Raw genomic sequence first — 18,615 nt, forward strand, 5'->3', positions numbered from 1 at the left:
TAGTGCATAACAAATAAAATATAAAAAGATTCCATTTTACCAAAAACAGCAAGCTAACATTAGTTGCATTTTATGTAGCCCCAACTTTTAGCATTTTATGTAGCTGCTTCCTGTGAACGTTGCCTTTGCCTCGTTGATCTTTAATCTTTTTGCTACATCAAATTATTGTAATTTTCTTTTTCCTTTCTTTATTTCGTATTTATCACGTTTTGTTTTTTTCGCTAATATTCACGTGAATATTGAACATAAATATCATTCTTGCTTTTGCCATGAATATTATCAAAATACGCACACTACATTTTCTGAAATTTGATTATAGGAGCCTGTCAACTAAATGTGTTTGAATCCGTATGGTTTGTGAATCAAAGCTTCCGATTTCCGTGCAATAAAAATCTGTAACTTTTCGAAACTCTCTATAATACTTAATTCACGCTTTGACTGCATGATGCGTTAAATGTATGATTGAAATGATTTCTTTTTAAATCGTTTACTTTTTTGTTCAGCAAATATATTACTAGATTTTTATTAAATCCGTTTACCCGTTGAAGTCAACATCGAGGGCGTAGCACGAGTAAATGTATGCCATTTTGCTATATACTCGTATGTGGTAAGAAATAGAAGTCCAGGTGACAGTAGAAAATGTCATATACTAAGCCATAAACAAAAAAAATTTAAATATGATTTGATATATGATTTATTTTTTTAATATATTTATGTATGTTATTTTTTGTCATAAAAATATATGTTTATTACAGTATAAAACGCGTACGTAAATTGCAATTATTTAGCGGCATTTGTTAGAGTCAATTCATCTGATAGTACTGCGAAAAATTTCTGGATATACGGAAGTGTACAGAATTCCGTATATCATTAATATACGGGAAGAAATACGGGAAACATAAAATACAGAGATGTACGGAACCGTATATTATGCGAGTCCGTATATGACTAATATACGGTGATATCTACACTTGTTATATACGGAAACTTAGTAGTATGCAGTCCATATTTAACTGAAATACGGAGTTGTTATAACAAGTCCGTATATAACTAAAATACGAAATTCAGTATTCTTGCAAATACGGATTACGTATATAGAAACAGCGAATGAAGATTTACTTCCGAACTGCCTAAAAGAAATAGTCATATCTAACATTTGTCAGACATTTGTCGAAATAACATAGGTAAGCTTTAACTCAATGTAACATTTCCTGGATTTATTAACACGCCATTTGAATATTTTTATATAGTCAGTTCACAGAACGTGTAAAACACTCATAGATCTTTGACAGAGTCTGAAGCATGTACAAAAAACGACAATGTATGAATATTTTAACAATTACTTAAATTATTTTTTTTCTAAATATCTACAACGCAACAAGTATTCTAGCTCAATACCGCTTGGTTTGCCTTTTAGGTCATATTCGATATGTTTTACACCCGCATACATGCATATTTCATGTCTAAAATGCATATTTTTTTAATTTTTATGTTCAAGGTAAATTCTACCATAAATTTGGCTAAACAGCGAATAATGACAATTAGGTAGTACTTTTTGAATTCTGCGTGTATGGATCTAGTTCTATAGTTAATAATGCTCTGCTATTAAATATCAACAACAAAATTAAAAAGGTCTACCTGTTACGTCATTCATTTTACCACGAACGTAATCAGTGTGACAAGCCATTAAAAAATCTTGTTTGTATTCGTTCGCGATTTCAACACAATTTGTGATCGATGTAATATCTGTGATAAACCGCTATAAAATACACATGTATACAAATATCGACAAACCAAGTGTTATTTCAAAAATAAAATGCGTTCTCCTACTTCAAACGTACATCTACAAAACTATGTGATCAATTATCCATCAGTTTTCATATCAACTTTGTTGTTTCTTAACAGACTTCTTTAAAGACTTTCCTGTTTGTCCTGCTTTTTAACACAATATAAAGTAATATAGTTATTATTGATATGTCATAAACTTATAATGTAACATCAAATTATATAAATTAATGTTACATCATCTGTAATTTATTCATTTATTTTAAGTATTTAAAAGTACCGCAAATATGGTTTTAATAGGACATCAACATTTTCGATTGCCTTCCCTTGATATTTATCAATGACACGTTTTTGTATCATTTTTAATGCGTCAAAATGTATTAATAAGAAAAAAGCACCGTGAATCGGTTACAACATTTAATTCGCTTAGATTTCTCTCCCTTGATCCTAGCAGCGTTCTCTAATTTTAGATATGAGAAAATATAAAGATTTATCTTTCTCGGTCATCTTACATAGTGATTGATTTATTTAACTGTCTAGCTGTCTCGACAATAGTTCATTTGCATTTGTGACGGTGTACACGTTTATTTGTAGCGATGATCATAATGTCAACCTTATTATAGATAGCGCGGTTACATTTAAAGAGCGCGTCGTGGTACCCCACTCAAACGCGTCCAACTCGTACTAGAGCTATCCTTAAAAGTGATACTTATACTGTGAAAACGATACTTATATCGTGAGAACGATACTTAGCCTTTATCGTGAGATCGATACTTATATCGTGAGAAAGATATTTATATCGTTCTTTAAATATACTTTTTATCATTGATATTACTCGACTTGTGATCAAACCGCTCCTCTTATAGCCTCTCAAGTTAACACCGAACCATACTTATATCGTGAGAACGATACTTATATTAACGATACTTATATCGTGAGATCGATACTTATATCGTGAGAACGATACTTATATCGTTCTTTAATATACTTCTTATCATTAATATTATTCGACTTGTGATCAAACAGCTACCTCTTATAGCCTCTGAAGTTAACACCGAATCATACTTATATCGTGAGAACGATACCTATATCGTGAGAAAGGTACACATATCGTTCTTCAGTATACTTCTTATCGAAGTAGACACGGAACCATTGTCGTTCTAGTGAAAATAGACACGATTAATAATAACATACGCATGAAAATACTGTAAGGAAATGCAATAAAGCAGAAGAGGAAAAAACATTAAGCTGAATTTATCCTGTTTAAGCAGTAAAGATTTAAAGTACTCAAAGTTATAATGATTGTGTTGTTAGATAAAAATCAAGTTTTTTAAACTTGAATTATATCATTTATCTTAATATAAAGAGTCGTTGTACGAAAAAGGGCACCCCACACGTCCTTTTATCATGTCTCAAATATGTAATTTTTAAATTTTGCTTTTTCTCACATGATAAGTCATAAAAAATTGCATATCTTGCTTATTTAGCTATCGTCGTCGTTGTTGTTCTTGTTATTGTGGTGATGTTTCTTTCAAAATATGTTTGTATCTTAAAACACATTACCGTCTTTATAAGCATTATTTTTCACGCTTTGATCTAAACGACATGGTTGTTGTATCCATTCATAAATTACTATTGATTGCCAATAATTCTGTCTTACCTGATAGGGTTACAAATCAATGCATTAACTGTTTACTTTTCGCTTTTTTAAACAATAAATTACATCTTATCAATAATGTTTTCCTGTCCTCTAAGAGTTCACTGAGTTCCAGCCTTTGGAAAGATGTGACTATTTAAGCCAATTTTTAATTATATTTTCTACTCCGTTTCGTTGATTTTCTAATTACTCTTCTATGTCAATACATTCTTGAGGGAAACATGAAGGAAAAAGGAAAGTCAAACTTTTTCAGTAGTAGTAATCCATCATCATCATCATCAATCGTGGTCGTCATCATCATTTTCGTCGTCATAAGCATCATTATCTTCGTCATCATTTTTATTGTCGTCATAAACATCATTTTGTTATCATCATTGTCGTCATCATCATTAACATCATCTTCGTCGTCATTTTTATTGTCGTCATTATGATCATCTTCGTCATCATTGCTGTTGTCGTTATGAGCATCATCATCTTCATCAACATCGTTATAGTGATCCTCAGTATCATCATTATAACATTATTCAAAATCATCATCGGTATCAGGAGCAACATCATTATTTCTATCGTTATTTTATATAGCTTATAATTTTTATAATCATCATTAAAGTGACATTATGCCCATTTTTTCATTGTAAAGTAGAATTGATTTAGATATAGATTTCAAAAGATTAACTTATTTAATACTAATCGACCAATAATTGATCATTTTAAATGTTAAGGATAAAATATAAAAACTGTCTAAAAAAACAACAATTGCCTACACTTTTAATACGATACATTATTTATAGAAATATCTGCGCGCCATGTGTGTTAAAGAATATTCATTAATATTAAATTGGAAACAAAATATGGCAAAATGTAACTTATTTTTAGTTTTAACATGTACTGTCAACATTTACACTAGGGCGGATATAATGTCACTTTAATTGTACAATCATTTTAATATATTTCTTTATTCATTAGATAATCATAATGTTTATTTTTGTTGTTGTTGTTGTTGTTGTTTTCCATCCGTTACATATTCAAACTTCCTACTTTCGTTATTATTTATCATATTAACGTATTTAAAGTTTAAATATAAATCTAAATGTCCTTATAAGTTCATTGATATGTTAGTGATATACATTAGTACTATTAAAAAAATATCGGTTTAATAACTTTATACAATCATAATTAAATCTTAATCGCATGTTTTACCTTAAACAACTTTCATACCAGATTAATCGCAAATTGAAATGAAAAACAAAACTTTAAATTAATAATCAGATTAATTCAGAAAAATTTAACAATTTTTATGTTTTCGAAAATGTCATTATTACAGTTTTAATATTTGATTAGCGTTCTTTTCTAAAGAATACCGAGATAAACTTTTTACAATTTGTTTGGCTAGTACTTCAGTGTATCTACTGAACGATGTATTCGGCGGTTTAATGTTTTTTGGCATTGAAATCTTACTTGGCATTTCCCTATTGTTCGGGTATAGGGTATTTGCTGAAATGCGCGTGACAAACTTGGGTAATGGAATTCTATACTGTGAATCAATGCAAGCTAATTCAAACGCTATAAAACATTTATCGTTGTCATCATTTATTCATTTCGTTTAGTAGAAGTAGTGAAAGTTCGTAGCGGCGCATCACATCGTGTTCCTTAGAAACCAGCTGTACAAACACATAAAACATAGGCAAGAATAATTAAATACAAAGCAGGACTAACACGCGAGCCTTTTAAGGAGAACGTTCCTAAAAAGAAGGAAAAAACTCGCTTCGAACGTTTAATAAAAGATGGAATGAATAAAAATGAAGAAATTGTGAATGGAAGAAATTTAATGTATTTACCATATTTTCTTAAAGAGAAACTGACAGTAAAAATGTTACACCTTTACTGAAGCTGCAAGAATTATATCAAACGTTACGAAGAAAGATACTGCTTAAAATTGGACTTTTGGGAAATTAGAGTTGTATTTCACGTACCTTTTATTGTCAGATCATACATTTATATTGGATTAACACAGCAATATACTACTTCTTATATCATGACAGGATCTGAGCGACAAAAATGGGAGAAACCTGGTGACAAGGGAGAAATACCTATCCAGGCTAGAATAAGAGGTAGGACATTTCTCTTACGTTTTTTAACCCGTAACATGCTGAAAGTTTTATATGAACGTGTCTTTCTTTCATTATTTCCTTTAACTTCACTGTCCATTATCAAGTTTTATGATATCAAGATGAAAATTTAAAAGCTGGTAAGCTCACAGTATAAAGCATGGTTAGGATGCACGGTTGTGCAAGCTGGCCTGTCTCGGTACTTGTGGCAAAGGCCAGTCACTTTTGGTTTGAGCAATATATTGATAAAAAGATGCAGTAGTATTTATTTCGTATATAAAAAAGAAACATTAGAACAATTATGCATCTTTTAATTTTAATTTTAAATTATTTTAAAAAGATGCGTAATATAGGTTTCATTTACTAAAAAATTATTAGATACGCTCGTATATTTAATTTTAGAAATGGAATAACACAGAAATCAAGGAGATAATTTAATCCATCCAAAAAGTCTCCGTGTCTCATTGAAAAGAAATACTTAAGTATTAATCTTAGGTTTGAAACTCAAAGATGTTGAATTTGTTTTTAAATTTAGGAATATCTATAATATGCTTTTACAAATAACTGTACAATTATTTACACAATATAATGCTATAACGTGCAAAAAACTGCTTATACGTAATTAATAATGAATAATTAAGATTTGGTACCACACACGACTTTGTCACTTTAACGGTTTATTGTTTATAGGAAATATATGCCAAATTGTATGAATAATTCATTCATTTATTGTAAGTTTATAGATATTATTGCCAAAAACTATATAATATATGCTGAACGAGGTTTTAGCCAACGACCGTTTTAATATATGATCTAGTCTTATACAGGTTGTCCCAAAAGTTGACGCTTTTTTATTTTTTATTTCAAATACCCTGAAAGTTTTATATTCTATTTTTAGATGAAAGAGTCATGCATATTTGTGTAATATTACAGGTCAAAGGTTCTGATGATTTTGAAGATAGTGTCTAAATTATGGTATATAAAGCTCTCAATTCAATTCAGTATTTTATAGATACATGTATTCTAATTACAAATTGCTTTCATTGAATATGGTACATGTATTTTCTTTTATTTTCCAGATGAGCCAAAATATTTCAATAAAAAATAACTTGAGAAAAATGTACTAAGATTAGTATAAAGTACTCTGTAAATATTTACATTCTACATGCGTTTTATTACTGATTGTGCCGTATTTATCACCACGTCCTGCGTGAGTAACGCAGTAGGGGCTGATTTTGCATATTCTGACCTATTTTTTTGTAATTTTCGTAGATTTTAAGTGCCGTTTGCAATGTGTAAATTACTTTCTTTGTTTACTATACAGTACCGGTATTTTACTTTTTAATACATTTTAAAAATTTTCGTGTAAAAAAGCTTTTATCTGGAGGCATGCTGCTTTAATGTCGTAATAATAATACATGTTTATCAATAGCTTAATAAGACCGACATATGACATATGACATTAATATATATCTTATCTTCACGTGCACAATTTGTAAACGAAATAAAACAGAAATATCACGTTAGACGTGATAAGAAAGTTCAAAAATCAAACTTAATAAATAATAAAATCATTATAAAACTTGCTTAGATTCATTTACGAAAAAATGTTCTAAATCATCCAGCAAAATGTTAAGGAAATTCATGTTCAAATTGTTTTAATGTGACACGTATGTGCATAATTTTATATTGATATTAAAGTTTAACATTAAAGTTTTATATCAAAATTTTAAAATCTTTATAAACGTATATGTAAATACAAAGTTAGGCATATATTTTAAACAACATAACATAAGAAGCAAAAGATAAAATACAAATTATCAATAACCAAACTATCCAATATGGAATAATCTATCAATCTTTTTTGAGAAAGATATTTTTAAACTGGCACACAATTTGTTTGCGAAACATTTGACTTTGGATTGCCCAAGCATGGCTATTTAGTAAATTTTTAGTATAAAATTTTCCCCAAGCATGGCTATTTAGTAAGTTCTTATTATAAAATTTTCCCCAAGCATGACCATTTAATAAGTTCTTACTAATATATACATAGCTATCCAGTAAGAACTTATTAATATTTTTCCCAGGCTATTCAGTTAGTACTGATTATGAAATTTTCGCAAAAAAATTATTAATGGTTTTGTTCATATTGAAAGATGGACATGTCCATTTAAGATATTTAATAGCGTGGTTAGGGGTATATCATAGTACATACATTTCGTGGATCACATTTCGTACATGTATGCATATTTATTATCTATCCAAACAGCTATCTTGAAGACAGGTACCTAAACATATTTGTATAAAATATCTCCACGATCACCCCTTAGAGATTAATGCTGCAATGAAAATGCGTGTGAGATTATGATAAAGTAAATACCACTTTTCACAAGATATGCTATTTATTTTTTGTTAAACATTTGTGAAGTATTATTATGGGGAAACTTTTACATCCATTATCAACTTTCAATAACCTAAGGTTTTCGTATATAAATCATTATGTTTGATATTATCCAACTCTTTACATAAGATGAATAAATATTATTTCTGAAATGATCCTTTTTTTCTTTTGAAATTGTATGCCTTTAGTGAGATAGGTTATTTTCCGTGACATAAAAGAACTGCACTTACGACACAATGTAAGAGGTTAAATTTGCTTGATTATAATGCAATTTTAGAACGGTGGGATACGTTTTACTAAACGTTTTGTACATACCGGGTAAGTGTATAATTTACTAAAGCGCTCCATCAATCAAATAGGCGTAAATACTCTCGTATTCAGTTAACTTAGATACGTTCAGTGTACGAATTCTCTACTAAGGAAAACTCCATTGCCAAAAATAACGATCATCTCGCCATATTCCTGACCGATATCAAGTACAATTACCGAAAATTACGGAAATCACAAAAAAATGCGATTGATTTGATATCGAAATATGGCGAAACTTTACGATGTCACAATTTATTGACGTTAATGTAAGTGAGTAAAGTGTCTGATTCTGCACAAATTATTCTACTTATCAAACACATATAATTTCTCTGTCAATTTTGAAATTTTGATTTTAACTACGTCTAAAAAATATTCGATAAAAATATACGGAAACAAATGAATCAAACAATAATCAGAATGAAGCATATCGTACAAAGTATAACCATATATGCATTCAAAATATGTAATTCTATATTCAACACATGAACAACAGTCAAAATTATTTTAACAAATGAGCTATGGTTATAATTTACAAAATTTATTGATTATAGATATTTTGTTCAATGAATTTAATATGATTTATCTACTAGTTTTAAGGCAAAGCATGATTTAACGCCTCAGGGAATATAATTTAAGTATCGGCATTATGTAATCGATCAAAGACAAAGTTTGGTTTCATATCGGCGATGAACTGCATCATTTTAAAAGCAAAGCCAGCATGTTTTGATAAATGCATTTCAAGATCAATGAATATTTAAGAAATAGGCAACTTTCCACCAACCTATCAACCGTTCTAGCTGGGACATGATATAAAAATAAATTTATCCCTGATTGTTGTGAGACTTTCCACATGCGTATGTAAATTGAAATAATTCAGAATTAACCGTCCTTGTCATTATTTTAATTGTAAATGGAATAAATGTATAAGAGATATATGTTGCAATGAAATAGTGATATAACTTGGGTAACAAAGTCCGACATGATCGGCATGTGCTCGTGTAACTGTTTGAATATAATTAAAGATACTGCAAACTCATTATTGATTAGTATGAGTATGATTCTCTTAGGAAACAGTATATATCCAACTATTTTACAAGAAACCCTAGCATGTTTAAATTTTTAGAATTGCTGAATTCAGAAAGGAAGTCAGTGTTAACAAAATTAGCTATATATTGTAAAAAAGCCTTTAAATTGAGATTTGATTCATTGAATGCCGGATAATGCTATATAAGACCACCTTGTTGTTTTGTTTAAAGTTATATAAGGATTGTAAATATTACATGTGTTGTATTACACTCTCACTAGTTTATTTCATTTATTGATATGCGTTTACCATTTTTCATATTCATGAATGTATATATTTGTTGTATATGAAGATGAGCTGTATATGCTTAATTCAAAATAAAATATATGTTCTGTTCTGTTCTGTTCATTATTATTAGCGATGAACTTCTTTTCGTGGATAGTTAATTCCACGAATTTAAGATCTAACGAAAGTTCATTACGTCTGCTGTAAGATTTTTTGCATCATATTATTTGCATTTTATCTTAGAATAGACAGTCCACAAATTTAAGAACCCACGAAAATGTTCTTTGTGACAAAACTACAAAATTTCATGCCCACGAAATTAAGTGAATTTACAGTACATGTAGTTGTTAAATCTTCAGATCAGAAATTATCATTAACGATGCTTACTTTTGCAGTAAAAGCTTAAAATAAGATTTACATGTATTTACAAAAATGAATATAAAATGTGTATAATGTTTAATCAATAAATAAACAAAAGCATTGACACAAATTCATACGCTTTCCTATAATTCATGTAGATTACATTCCTTTATATCTACAATAATAATATCAGGCAATCACGATGAATAAATATTTAATAATTTCTTTCATTTCAAGTCATACGAAACTCGTTCGATTAATGAGAAATTAATTACAACAAGTTGAAATTATAGTATAATAATTGTGTTAATCCGATAAAATTTGCCTATATTTTAATCTTAGTGATGATCAAAAATACACGCCATTCCTTCTACTATTATTTCGGTGTGGCTTTCATAGTTATCAAACCGAATGCCATTCAGGACCTATAAATAGAATAAAGCCCACGTGCAATATTAATATATTGCTGGATATTAAGTGGTCGTTACTGGGTTGATACATGTAGAGTCACCGTACCAGTGCTCAACCAGTTTTTCATAAATCACATAAAAACTCTTTCAGAACAAACAAATTGCTGGGAAACTTATTTTTGTTACAAAGCTGGCCCTTTCAAACTCACACTAAGCTAAAGCGTTTTAACGACACAGATCAGGATACAATTTACCACGGAGTTCTACATAGGGTATAAAACCACTATATTTTTTCAGGCAACCAAACCAGTGCTCGACCAGGTGGGTTTTATCTCTATCAGAACTTTTATTTTTTAAAAACAGATATGACTTTTTATGTTCAACAATTCTATTTCAAAAATATTTTGAAACATTTATGTTTTAGTGTCTATAGGTGTAAATATGAGAGTAAATATGATACGAAGGAAATGCTATACATTGACAAATAAAGTGTTTATAAGAGTTTTGGAATTTAAATTTACTGGGGTGTTTGAGATTACTTATTCTCATATTTTTTACTAAAATCACTCTGCAAACATAGTTAAGTGTGATACTTGGTGCAATATACAAATTTTCTATGCTTTTAGTGGTGTGTTCCCGATTTGTTTTCGTACAGCTGCCATATTTTTTTACATGTTCATAGCCCCTGCCTTTTATGGAAAACTGGGTTTTGATGATTTTTGGGCGCCTTTCCTGATGGAAATCAATTCGAAACATAAGAGTTTAGGCAATTTAACAAAGTATTGTCCATATTTGCCCTAAATTATCATTATTATAGTGTTTTGCTACTTTTATCATAGAATTGTATTTTTATACTGTTTAATATTGTCTGCAAAATGGCCAATCTTCTACCAAACTTGTAGTACTTGTACATGGTGTAGAGGTAACAGGTCAGGTACCAATAGCACACATAAACTCCCAGGATTTTTCCACTTTAATGCATAAATCGTACACAGATAGAATTATTGGTCGAGCACTGGGCTGGTCGAGCACAGGTACTATGACTCTATATATAATTGATGAATTATATAATGAAGCTTCTTTGCTCCTTCTTCCAATGCAAGAAAATCGAAAGCTTTCTTTTTTATCCTTACCTTGGTTAAATGTATATAATGGGCTAGCGCTACGCCTGACTCAAGTATGCGGCTTAGCTGAATGGAAGAGCACCGGATAATTATTCCTGAAGTCCCAGGCTCGATCCTCGAGCGCGACGATAAACATATTTCCTTGAAAAATTGATCTCGGACATTAGGTCTTATGCTCATTTGTCTTTGTCATCGCTGATTCAGAAATCATGTGGCATTAGTAATCAGTCACTTGTGGAGAAATTCGTAATAACAGTGTACTAGTTAGTTATCCATAAAAACCGGTCGACCGCCCAGATATGGCCAAGTTATTTGTTAGAATCGGCGTAAAACATACCAAAAAACAATGATACTAAAGATCGCTAGCCGCATGGGTTCAAACCCCGTCAGGGCAAGTTGTTGTTTCCTTGAGCAAGAAACTTTACACTCATTGCTCAGTACTGGTTGGTTCCAGGAACGGATTCGAAAGTGTGTCTATAGCTTATAGCTTCCTACACAATCGAACTAAAATAAATTCTGTATAAACCAAAAAAAAACAACAACAAAAAAACAACAACAAAACGACAAACAAACACCTGGTTCGAGTTCTTAACATCCAACAAAGAATATTAAGGCTTTCAGTATTAAACTTTGCTAATGTGCAGGTAAAAGTACATTGTGTAGAAGCCACCATACCCTAGTCATGTTATGCGGATGTTCAGACTGGCCTTACTGTTTGTTTGTTTTAATCGCCGCTAACACGCAACAGTTGATGTTTTTAAATGATTATGATGTATTATTCTTGTAATGAAATCAATAAATTCCGCCTGCAAATTTTGTATAGTTAAAGTAACCTCCCACGGAGAACATTATATTCATAATGCATATATTGGTGCAATCAGTCGTCCGCTAAAAATCATTTAAAAGGAGCACGAATCAAGTTTCATGCTAATTTTTATATAAAAAAAAACAACAACAAAGTATTCTTGTTAGCAAAGTTGTTGGGAAGTAAAGAAACAAAGTGATTTCTCTTAGATACTTAAGCTCCATATGAACTATTGTTTAAAAATGATAAAAGTAACCGTACACCTCTGTAGTGACGAAGTAGTATGTCGAGCATGTTGGTAACATGTTTTATTTTCTGTTAAAGCTTTTATGGAACATACACAAAAAGACATAGATTAAGAATACCCACAGCGTTTAATACATTTCTTACACTTTTGATATATTTTTAATAAAGTTTCTATTTTTTTAAATCAACAAAAAAAGTTAACTCATCTCCCACTTTCGAGTATGATTCATAAGACATATAACTATAACGGTTAGTTCTAGACGGCGGACTCGAGAAAGGTTCAAAAAGGCTACAAGTTTTCATCTTATACGAACTAAAATAAAGCATGTTTAAACTACATGCCAACATTACGTTTTAAATTTTAATACATTATTATAGCTTTGAACACGCAAGTTGTCCTGTGTGTGTACTTGAGGCATGACAGCACTGCCATTTAAGTGTTCTATGCCTGGACTGCCAGATTTGTCAAAACTGTTTTAATATACTATTTTCTCTATTTTCAGGGCCTGGACCAGCTCATTACTTATTACCACCTACAGTCGGTAGAAACAACGCAGATGTAACAAAAAGGAATTCTCCGGCGTTCTCATTCGGGTCAAGGTCATGGTGTAAGTATTTGTTATTGTTTCATACCACTAAATATTTGCTTGTAATAACAATAGGGCTTATTATAACGGCTTATATTGTGAACTGATTAAAAAAATATCCTCTTGACAGAAATTTATCAAAATGAAGCACATATAGGCATAATTCGTAACAGTTTTCATACTCATTTGGATGCGAATAATTTAAACACTTTAAAATATCACCATTGTTCGATAAATGCGCATAAGGTCAACCATTAAATTGACCAATGGTTGACTCAGATTATTTCTTAATTATCTGGCTTAAAACTCCTTCCAATTATAAACAAAGCAAGGGACAAAGCACTCTGAAAGGTTTAATATTGAACATATCTCGCAAAGTAATTTTAGAAAAGATCACGAGGCAACGCTTCCGGCGTGAGAAGCTCAATCTTTTTACAATATCGACGCCATTGTTTCTGCTAAAACAACCTTTAACATGATCTGTCGATACAAGCTTGTTAACTTACATTTTTATAATGACATATAACGGTTAATGTCTCGATTAAGAGATAATTCAACGATATATCACAATATGTATCGATCGTTCACTATGTGGAACTGAACGTTCGCTTTTTAAGACGCTAATTACGCACTTTCAAAAGCATTCTTTTTATGACTGTGTTATTTTCAGACATAAAAATCATCGATTTACACTAGTATTAAAAGGTTTAAGTGATTTTATCTTTCAAATCCTCACATCCAATATAATGTTAGAATTTAACTGGACGAAAAGTAAATACCGTGGTGTCGTTCGAAACAGTATACATCCGATTTACTCGTTGCTTCTTTATCAATAGCAATCTTTGGTCTTAGGGCTACTCTCATAATTTATTATTATACGTATGGACTTCGCAAATTATTTTAGGACCTCGACAAATATTTACGGATCTCGACATAGCATTGACGGTCCTCGCCATATATTTACAAAACTCGACAGGAACGCCAAATTATCTCAGTTGAGGTAGCTATCCCATAAGTGCACAGCTGGTTAGTGGTGATATTCAAATATCTGGTCGTGTGTGAAATAATGCAAGGAAGAGTATTTGGTTGTGAAGCGTTCATATGACCTCGATGGTGCCATTGTGACTAAATATGGAGCCGATTATTCTACTTACATAGACACTAAACTTTATCCATACTTTAATAACAAATGATGGACTGTAAAATTTGTTATATCATGGATTAACGTTTCATGTTTACAAGACAGAGGCAGTCATGTCTCTGTGTGCCTTAGATGTTTAAAGAAATAATAAAACAAATGTTGTATGCCATAAAACTGCAAAAATAATCAGAACCCGAATTATAATCCTTGACAGGGCATTTAAATCTTAAAATTAATGCTTTTAAATCGGTTTTCGTGAATTTATTACAGTTTAAAGCATTTAACAAGATTTAGTCCTCAAAACCCACTTCAAAGAAACGTCTAAGTTTCGAGTGTATATTTAATTGGTTTGTCAACAATAAAAAACTATCTGGACAAAATTTCGAGTGTTACTGCAGTTTGTTATGTAACTTTAAGTGCTGATAACGCATCGTGATTTACTTGTTATAGCATTATAAATACAACATCGAGTGACCCTAAGGACTTTAACGAGTATATCAAAGTACCCACGAGCCATATTGTTACTTATACTTCAAAACTTAAAATATCAAACCAAGTTGTTTCGAGATATTTTACAGTTTTATTTTTCTACCATGAGTGGCCGGTCAAGCCGATATGTGACACGATTCAAGATTATTTTCAAACTTTAAATGTGTGATTGATTGCTGACAGAGAAATATTTTTTATACGACTAAAGATAGCAAAATAGAACGATTTATTGAGTTGTTCACTTTGTCTATACTTAATCTTTAATATTAGAAAGTACGTTAAAGCTTGCGAGTCAGACGTGTATTATCTTAAAAAATATCGTACACGCAATATAAACGTGAATTACATTCTTTTTCATTCAAATTATCAAAATATGTGCCACGAAATGCATTTTTACGGTTCTGATCATCTAGTAATCAACCTTTGTTTGATTTTCCATGTACATATTTAACTTGCACGTAATACTGTGTGATACATGCACACAATTGGGTTTCATTTTCTTTGTACTTTTGCTACATTTTGAATGATTGTATGAGTCCCATGCTGATACAACACTAATAGGTATCGTATAGCAAAAAACAAACACAAAAACAAAACATTCTTTCAAATGTTATATTCTTATTGATAAGTGAGTTCTCTACTGTTGGAATAACGATAACACTATTGTTTCATTTTTTTCAGCATTTAAGTCGGACAGCCCGGGTCCCGCATATAATGTAGACTCCTCCCTTGGATCACGTGGCAAGAACACGCGACCTTCCTTCTCATTCGGGATTAGACCGAAAACTCCAGGTAATCTTAATACATTGTAATGTACGGTATTAAAGTAACAATATTAGCTCAATAGGTAGAACATTGGACTGTGAATCGGGCAATCCGGGTTCGATTCCGAGATTGCGCAGGTCACTTTAGTTGTGATTGATCATGGAATAATTTCTGTGGTCATTCGCACTGTACCTCTTCTCTGGTATGTACAGAAGTAATCAGTTCCTTGTGGACGTTAAGGCACCTATAGTACATGTACTGGTAAACGGCTTGACAGCTTAATCAGGAACGATGTGAATCAATAATAAAATAAATGATGCCCGCTTATCTTGAAATGACATGCTCTTCCTGTACTTACCATCATTGTCAACATTTTTTGAGCAACACAATCGTACCTTTCTGTGTTTATTTAACCAACAAGTTATATTAAACAACATTCATATTAAATTCTTCATGCTAATCAATTAAGGATAGGCATAAATAGAGCTTGCATGCTTGAGTTATAAACACAGCAGAACAAAATGAACTTTTGTATGACTTTTAGTAGTGCGTCAGCATATTTTCATGATTTATAGGCACAATTAACTTATTGATGCTACCAGGCAACCATGCATATTTTATAAGCTACTGACCTGGCAATTCTAATAGTTTATGCATGAAATATCACTTACCAATGGCATGTTAGAAAATTGAAGTTCAGGACAAACAACAATGCAATTTGCTCATATATGAATTATCACATTGTCTCCGGTTATCTGTAGAAACAATTATTCAAATTTCCGTTATTTCATTAAAATTCATTCAATCAAATATTATTACGCATCATTCGTTATACATTTAAAATTTGTACGGAAAAAATCATATGAATTTATTAAGTGTTCCAGAAAGTTAAAACAGCATGCCGGTAAAACGGGTATATGTTACGCTTAATCAGCTGTGAAGATTTTTGCACAATTGATGAATATTGCACCAAGTCAATATTTACTGTATTAAGGATATGTTGAGCTTTCCATGCTATGCCCGTGCGTTGACTGCAAAATAATTCTTATACGTAGGACACTTAAAATGAGTGCGATTTTCATGAACAAGTCAATCCACGAATTTAAGATCCAATAAAATTTCATATCGTCTGCTGTAAGATTGTATTGCAAAGCATAATTTGCATTATTACATTTTTGCAAATTTGTAATCCAAGAATTAAGAATCCACGAATACATCTTTTCTGACAAAACCATGAAATTTCCATGGCCATGAAATTATATTAACTCACAGTATATTATGGGTTACGAAGTGTGTGCGTGTTTACAGATTATATTGCAAGTGTTGTAGGTAGACCCGGTTATCTGACTTGTAAAGGTTTTAATAACGTATGCGTTACTAGTATATGCTACACAACACTTTGCTGTAAGATGTACTTAACAAACACAGATGAACGCCACGCTTGCCAAATGAAAAAAAAAATCTGTTATAAACGTATAGTTTGGTAAAGATGTAACCTGTTATTCTATATTATATTGTTTAAACTTACAGTGAAAAAGAATAATACGCCGGGACCTGGTGCGTACGATACAGACAGACGACCACTTTGGGAAAAGAATGCCCCACAGTACAGTATGTCACCAAGGACCAAAATGAGGAGCGTTGATAATGGCCCATCACCTAACGTGTATCTGCTTCCATCGACTTTAGGCAGCAAAGTGCCGAATCGGACAGGTGCCCCGTCACATACATTGTTTCCTAGACGAGAGAAACACGGCTTTGCTGAAGATTTGGCTAACACCCCCGGCCCAGCACAATATGGCGCCCAGTCTCCATCTGTAACGAAACGAAAAAGTCCGGAATATTCTGTCTTAGGTAGAAATTATACCTATCACAATAAAAACATTACCCCTGGCCCTGGGGCATACAATCCGCAAAATGTAAATAGTCACATGGAACAGTCTCCTCGTCACGTGATTGGTGTTCGACATTCAGAATTTTGCATGCCTACATTGACATTTGCTGATGTCTCAGAATGATCTATCTATTTTTAGACTCTGTTAATCTATTTTTGCAATATTCTTCATGATCAATGGCATATTTGTAGCAAATGTTACAGTAAAATACACGAAGTAAAGCATTTATATATCTTTATCTGGAACATCTTTTATATATTGCGATTTCGTGACAGTAAGGTGGGGATTTTTACTAATAATACTATATATTTTTCAATGAGGGAGTGTGAATAAGCTTATATAAAAATTCTGACATACGTCTTGTATATCTTAAGATAAAACAGAATATTCTATCTATTTTTTACTTTCTGTTAATTTATTTTGCAATAATTTTCATTAATTTGAAGTGACGTATTCTAAGTTGTTAGCAAATGTTACGATGTCCAACCCAGCAATATCATTACAGTAAAGCATTTTTATATAAATTTTTAATGAATGTGTATGTACAAATGTAATATCTATAGGCATATTGATGATTGTGAGTCTGAGCTAACTAGGAGTTTGTGCTACAGGGTGGTTCTGTGTCTCTGAACATGTATAAGACATACAATACAAATGAACGAATGTGAATCTAGGTACACTAATACACGGAAAAAAACCTGATTCATATCTTTAGACGAAACAGAATATTTGATGTTATTATTATTTATTTAAGCTGGTATTGAGTAACAACTTGGCTAAATGATACGCCAGCCGTTATCTACCGTACAATCATTGTCATTAAGTAGCGCTTGCGTGTTTTTTTTGTATTTTTTTCATCAGATAAAAGACAAACTTTCTTCTGTACTTTGTATTATGCTAGTTACATCATATTACATTTTATTGAAAGTACTTAAACCGTATATACTCTAGTTTTTTAAGCATCAGTCAAATGTGATTGTATATGTAGATTTAGCCTTTGTCCCGTTTTCAAACAGACCTGCCTTAATCTATATGTATATTTAATTTTAAACAAGTTCAACACATAAAAACATGCAAAGTGAGCAAACGACAGTGAAGAGTCTTCTCCTATAGGACTTATGTAAAATGTTGGCTTTGACTAACATGGAACTTTTGATAAGGAAATGTGATTTTATTGACATACTTAGTATGTGCCAATGCGCATACCTAATGTAGTGGTCAAAG

General features: G+C 31.3%; 1 protein-coding gene across 1 annotated transcript in view; it reads left to right on the plus strand.

The window, feature by feature from the left end:
• The window catches only part of LOC132759250 (ciliary microtubule associated protein 1A-like), a 26,387-nt gene extending 8,770 nt beyond the window's left edge, over window positions 1–17,617 (plus strand). Inside the window, exons 2-5 of the mRNA XM_060750990.1 lie at window positions 5,485–5,553; window positions 13,018–13,122; window positions 15,413–15,523; window positions 17,027–17,617. Of these exons, the coding sequence (XP_060606973.1) occupies window positions 5,485–5,553; window positions 13,018–13,122; window positions 15,413–15,523; window positions 17,027–17,514 (773 nt within the window). The 3' untranslated portion in view covers window positions 17,515–17,617. The remainder of the gene's footprint in view (window positions 1–5,484; window positions 5,554–13,017; window positions 13,123–15,412; window positions 15,524–17,026) is intronic.
• The last annotated feature ends 998 nt before the right edge of the window (window positions 17,618–18,615 follow it).

The sequence above is a fragment of the Ruditapes philippinarum genome, unplaced genomic scaffold (assembly GCF_026571515.1).
Source record: "Ruditapes philippinarum isolate M1 unplaced genomic scaffold, ASM2657151v2 ctg865_1_1_1_1, whole genome shotgun sequence".
NCBI lineage: Eukaryota > Metazoa > Mollusca > Bivalvia > Venerida > Veneridae > Ruditapes > Ruditapes philippinarum.